The sequence below is a fragment of the Monopterus albus genome, unplaced genomic scaffold, assembly GCF_001952655.1.
Source record: "Monopterus albus unplaced genomic scaffold, M_albus_1.0 scaffold24.1, whole genome shotgun sequence".
NCBI lineage: Eukaryota > Metazoa > Chordata > Actinopteri > Synbranchiformes > Synbranchidae > Monopterus > Monopterus albus.
Window position 1 is genome coordinate 29,877 of NW_018127904.1, and position 6,134 is coordinate 36,010.

At 38.4% G+C, this 6,134-nt stretch overlaps 2 protein-coding genes across 2 annotated transcripts in view; one reads left to right on the forward strand and one right to left on the reverse strand.

Annotated features, from left to right (window-relative positions):
* spc25 (SPC25 component of NDC80 kinetochore complex) overlaps positions 1–2,948 on the forward strand; it is a 6,946-nt gene extending 3,998 nt beyond the window's left edge. Inside the window, exons 6-7 of the mRNA XM_020594813.1 lie at positions 923–1,021; positions 1,816–2,948. Coding sequence (XP_020450469.1) covers positions 923–1,021; positions 1,816–1,940 — 224 coding nt within the window. The 3' untranslated portion in view covers positions 1,941–2,948. The remainder of the gene's footprint in view (positions 1–922; positions 1,022–1,815) is intronic.
* Positions 2,949–3,277: 329 nt separating this feature from the next.
* nostrin (nitric oxide synthase trafficking) overlaps positions 3,278–6,134 on the reverse strand; it is a 5,584-nt gene continuing 2,727 nt past the window's right edge. The window contains exons 9-16 of the mRNA XM_020594812.1: positions 5,834–5,932; positions 5,622–5,747; positions 5,116–5,224; positions 4,898–4,986; positions 4,651–4,776; positions 3,929–4,184; positions 3,750–3,842; positions 3,278–3,666 (exon numbers count right to left, since the gene is read on the reverse strand). Of these exons, the coding sequence (XP_020450468.1) occupies positions 3,530–3,666; positions 3,750–3,842; positions 3,929–4,184; positions 4,651–4,776; positions 4,898–4,986; positions 5,116–5,224; positions 5,622–5,747; positions 5,834–5,932 (1,035 nt within the window). The 3' untranslated portion in view covers positions 3,278–3,529. The remainder of the gene's footprint in view (positions 3,667–3,749; positions 3,843–3,928; positions 4,185–4,650; positions 4,777–4,897; positions 4,987–5,115; positions 5,225–5,621; positions 5,748–5,833; positions 5,933–6,134) is intronic.

Sequence of the window (6,134 nt, forward strand, 5' to 3'; positions counted from 1 at the left end):
TCCTCCTCTGATTTGAACTCCTCTTCCTCGTTGGCCTGCTCCTCTTCCTCCTCTGATTTGAACTCCTCTTCCTCGTTGGCCTGCTCCTCTTCTTCCATGGCCAGCTCTTCTCCCTCCTCTGACTCGAATTCCTCTTCCTCTGACTCTGCCTTCATCCATTGTGTTTGTTTGGAATCTTCAGCAAACTGTGCACTCTGAACTTGCTTTTGTACATGTGGTCACAGCATTAGCAACAAGTGTCTTCAATTTGGAGTCGTTGTGTGTAATGAATGACGCCAGGTGTGTTCATTGTGTTCAAATATTGCTGACTGTGGCAAGCATTTTGCACCACATGAGCTTTCATTTGAGAATATGAGCAGAGTTCTTTTGCAACTTGTGTTTTAGCAATGAAAAATGTGTTAAGATTTATGAGAATGGAGGATTGTGTTTTGTGAATTGTGTCTTCATGTGAAATGTGTTTATGATATTGGAAAATGATGGCTAGATTTAGTAAATGTGTTTAGACAACTGGTCATTTGGTTTAGAGGATTGGCTTTTGTGTTTTAGCATTTGAGAAAAACTGTAATACTTCCCCATCAAAACATAATCAGAAGTATAGAAATAAGTTAGAATGCTAGCAGTTTAGTTATGAGTTATATCCACTGATAGACCAAAACCACCACCACCAACAAAAGTGGTTTAATGAGAAGTAGTCAACAGCAGAGCTGTATAGGGAGTGTTGCACATGTCAACAGTTGTATAAAGAATTGGCTCTGCCAGACTGGGGAGGAAAGGGGTGAAATGGTAAGTCACAAACGCAGCCACATCTTTGTGAAACATAACAGCTATTGTAGTTTGTCTTAAGTTAAAGTGCTGGCTCTCACGTCAGTTGAAAGTACTATAACTTAAGAATTTACAGAATGTTTTTGTTGTCCACACAAAGGTGAAAAGTTGCAGTTTGTTTTCCGGAATATCAACCCTTCAGATGAGAACAGTGCCTACGTTGTCACAATGGGGGTTAAAGAAGATGGATGCTACCAGAGTAAGTTTAAAAATCAAAAACAGCCCTGTCAGAAAATAATTTTAAAAAAATTAGTGAACTATGAATTGATCCTACTAAAAGTATTGTTTGTGCATCTGATGTACTTGTTCCTCTGTGCTACAGAACTCTGTTGACCAAAAAACGTTTTAAAAACACATAAACGTGCCCTACTGTTCTCCTGGCTGGCATCTCCCTTCATTTCCATCAATACTAATACCACTGTAGTGAGAGTCAAAACTAGACAGCCTGGCTATTTCAGGATGTGATTTGGCCATAAATATAATTAAATACATATAACTATATTTGTGACCGGTTTTGAAATAATGAACTTTTCAGTAGGATCACCTGGGTGTGGGGATGAGTGTTCCAGAGACGACTGTAGCCATCTTTCCACTGCAGCCAGAGATTGTCCTGTACTCTGGCCAGCTATTGGCCAGGGTTGCCTGGCCCCGATACACGTTTGCTGAGTATCCTGACATCTTCTGCAAGACATCGTTTTCTCTGCCAGTTAGAATATAGTGACACTCTGGGACCTGCTGCTCGACAGGGCCATATATCACGCTTTTCAGCATGGGTTTGATATAGTTCAGTTCTAAGACAGTTGAAACACAATCCCCAGTACTATATGGGTATGTGACAGCTCCTTGTGGCAGTAGAAAGACACTAATGCTTTTTTTTTTGGTCTTTTCCAAGGATGTGTTTACAATATAAACATCAAATTTTACCAAACCTATACTACAATAAGTATTACGGATGACTTCAGTAAGATTTACACAAGTCTCCCATTTCTGCAGTTGTGTCGAGTGACCCGGAGCTGCAGTGTTTGCCGGTGTTGGAAAGGCGACTTCAGGAGACCAACAACTTACCAGCATTCCTGGCAAATGTCAGGAGGGAGTTCATCTCCCAGGCACGTGGCTAAGGGCGGGAAGCTATAGCATAAAGATTTATGCTGCTGTTTATTCAACACAAGGAATGGTTAAAACCGAACAAAGATATTGGCCTTTGCTCTATTAAAGTATATTTTTATATTGATCTGTTGATCACATCTGAAATTAAAGAGCATAAGAGTAAAAATGAAAAGAAGCACGTTAATTATTCTGCATCATTCAGATGATAGTGCAACAAGGTAGCACTTTTCAGAGGCCAGTACAGACAAACAGAGATCTCACCACATGGAAACACTGATGGAAACGATGTTTTCAATGATCCAAAGCATCTTGTCCTTTTCACATACTTCCTATGAATTATGTATCTGCAAAGGTTTATGGTGCATTGTGCTCAGCTTCATCCCTCTTCCTCTGTGGATCCCACATTGTTTTCCATATTCTTAAATGTTCCCTCTGTTCAGGTACTCTACTGTTCTCTTTCAAAAATGCCTTAGTTCAAACCCTTAAAAAAAATAAACGGCAGCAATTGATCCCCATGATTTTAACAATTTGAGTCCAATATCTACAGTAAACTTTCATTCTCAGCCAAATTTGACAAAATGGTTGTGAGTCACCTCTTAGAATTTAAAAGTGACAAAACTGTACGTGAATGTTTCCAGTCTGGTTTTAGTTTTCATCCTGTGTGTGCCGTCCTGCTCACCGAGGTCCATAAATGCCCAAGTCTAGACTGAAAACAAGGTATTTGCAGTCTGAGTTCCCAATCTGTGGAACAAGCTCCCTGATTGGCTGAGACTATCTTGCCTTGTAAAACACATTTTTACAGACTGGCCTTCGTGTGATTTTATTTTTTAATCTGTGTATTTATTCTCCTTTAAATGGTGTTTTTATTTTGTCATATAGTGTATGTTTTTATAGCTTGACATGTCCCCTGTTATTTTTGTTTAAAGCATTTTGTAAATTCTGTTCTAGAAAGGTGCGTTAAGATATAGTTTATCAGAATTGTTATCCTTAATCAACTCAAATGTAAAGCGGCACAGATTTTAATCTATTCACAACCCTGCAACTATATTAAATATCTGGATTTCTAACTGCGTAATCACTGGTGTTAATTGTATGTCCTGCAGTGTCATGTCATCATTTCTGAGCATGGTCATGTGACAGTTCACTGGAAGCTGCACAGGTGGAATTGTTCCAAAGCCTGGCGTTTGCCATTGAGACCAGGTGATGTAGTGGAAATAGCGACAGGATCTCATTATCTTTATACTCCAATTAAAAAAAAAAAGATGTTTTTGTTAGTGAAGATAAAATAGTTCATATATTGATGTAAATAGTGTTCATTTATTTAATGTTATTTCTCATTTTTAATGTTATGAGTGACAAAAATAGAACATGACTGTCAGTAGATGAACATGTTTTATCAAACAGCCTGCCATTGTTTTTACTAGTTATTTTAAAGACATGAGTGTGATTAGTAAGTAAATACTGTAGCCAGAAGCTTCATTTGTATTTCAGTCTGTATGAAGCTTCCAGTCACTGCCATTACTTCATTTGGCAGTGCAGCAGTTAATAATGTCTTTGATTCATGGTGATTGATATTTTTGCTGTTCATGAGTCAGGTCAGTCAAGCATCAGATGAGTTGATGCCGCTTAACTTGTGCAGCTCCTCCACATATGTTGATGGGAAATGACCTGTCTGCCCGTTAAGTTCACCAAACCACCAACCATTCTCTTCTTTTGTGTAAATGTCTAGAAGGTCTCCTGTGGTGTGCAAACAGACAATTTATTTAAGATATGAATCTTTGCTGTTGTTTTGTAAACTTTTCAGCTGATTTGCCAGTTACCTTCTTTCAAAGTCAGTTCATCATCACGTTCAGGTGTGAAATTGTATAGAGCCTTGCATTTTCCCACAATACACAACTCTGATGTTGTTTGACCTGTAAAGTGTTAATATTTTTTCATTGCTGTGGCGATTAGAAACAAATCCTTGTGCGTGGATGCTCAATATATAAATAAATCTTACCTCGTCTCTTGTCATTGTCTGTGTGAGGCGGAGCTCCATTAACAGCGTCACCACACTCCACAGTGTCTGTTTCATGTGCTGAAGCTGTGGGGGTGACCCTGTTGGCGACGCTGGGTGGAAGCTCCGCAGACTGTTGTGCCACAAACTGAGCTGGTCCTCTGTAAATGATGGAAGCTCTTAGCGACTGCCTGGACCTGAATGGTGTCCTCCTGAGTTTGACTGGACGAGTCAGTTGAACAACACTGTGCTCACAGTCCTTAGAAAGAATAATGGTTTGGGTTAGGTTTTATCTAATTCTCTTTAGAAATGTTTAGGAGGAAAATCAACATGTAAATGGGATTGCACGTTAACCGATAAACTACCAGCTGTTACACACAGGGTGTACCTTCCACCAACCTCAGTCAGTTGTAGCATCAGTATAGCTGTGCTAACTAGTTTACTTCCTAAACTAGTTATTAAGTAGAATAAAGTCAAATTGATAAATGAAATAAATTAAACATGGCTGAAATGTCTAGTTGAGCTGAAATAGTTAATACAGTAGATCAACTAGGCTTACAATTCATTCATTGTTAAAGTCATTTTTCAAGCAGAAATGCTGAACATTACCAGGTTCATCTTTCTGTTGATCAGAAAAATAAGCTATTTGAGAAATCTGCCATGAAAACCAACAGGCCACTACACAGGCGAACCAAAAGTATTTTAGATGATATATGTAGTTGTACCTTATCTTTCCATTTCACAATGTTGTCACTGAATCGGTATAAAGACTTGGGTTTCCCTTCTAATTCACACAGTGATACAGAGAGTTTGTAGTGAGTTGCCTCAAGAAGATCCAGTTTTAGAGTATTCTAGAGGCAACAAGATGACAATAGTGAAAAGTTTCGCAAATGTAACTTTACAGTAAATATCCATCTGTGCATGCTGTCCATTCACTCAACAGTCTATCCTCACACACAGTATAGTGTTTACCTCTTCAAGCTGCTGCTCAGTTTCCTCCAGGTTCTTTAGGTTTGAAAGTGATGAGTTATCAGAGTACACCCTCATCAGTTTCTCAAGTCCTGCAACAAGAATGTTGAAGGTGAACTTTGAAACTAATTGATTAACCTTAATTAGTACAATTTTTTTTACCTCCATGAAGAAATAATGTAACTTTAATGAATTAAAGAATGTATGTGTACTTAACTAACCTTCACAGGCTTTCTTTGTTCTTGTAATGTTGTCCTCCAGTCGCTGGAGTTTGAGTTTGATGGCCTCTCTTCTTCGATCTTTGCCCATCAGTGATTTGTTGTCCTCCTCCTGATGTACCAGAACACAGATTAACGTGGATCTTTCAAATTGCATCAGTAACTTGGTGAAGTATTTCCTGGAAATGTATAAATATAATTCTATTGTTGCTATTGCATCAGTATTAAATCAGATTTACTGTTTTGAGATTGCTATTATATTTTCAAGGTAGACTGGAGTACAATTTGATAACTAAACAATTTATAACAATGAAATGTAAAGAAAAAAAAGCCCTTTGTGTCAGGCCCTGCTTTAAAATGACATGTTTGTATCTGCAGACTGCACATTCCCATTAAAAAACACCCCCTATTGACTGTCTTTGAATGAATCACTGAATGTGATGTGGCCTAGAGAGAAGCTCATCTTCAAAATACAACATTCTCAGAGCATAAAAAGCTTGTGGACTTACAAAGTAATCAGTCAGCAAAAACACAACTTTGTTATCTTCAGCTGTGATGTTGTTTTCTTCCACCAGGACTTGAATGTCTTTATCCATGTCCACCCTATGGACTGACTGTTCTATCTGCCTTTGGCCCTGGAAAAGGTAGAACTATGTCTAAGTGACAATATCCATCATGACTGTTTGTATTCTTGAGCAGGGTGGATGTCGAGACGTCTTACGTGTTTGAGGGTCTGGCCAAAACTGGACATGTGGAGGTTGTATTTGTTCAAAATGTTGCACAGAACTTCAATTCGCTGTTTTTCCAGCTCCTGTATGATCTGAAAAAGCAGAAAGTACATTTCTGTACAGCACATTCAATTCTTATCCATACTCCAGGCCTAGTTACTTACTTTGTGAAGCATGAAATAAACTATAATATATAATAGTCACCTCCTGTTGGACGATTCTAATCTAAACCTGAGACTAAATTAATAGATGCACTGAGGAAAACAAGGTCATCATGGCTGGAAAGACTGTATA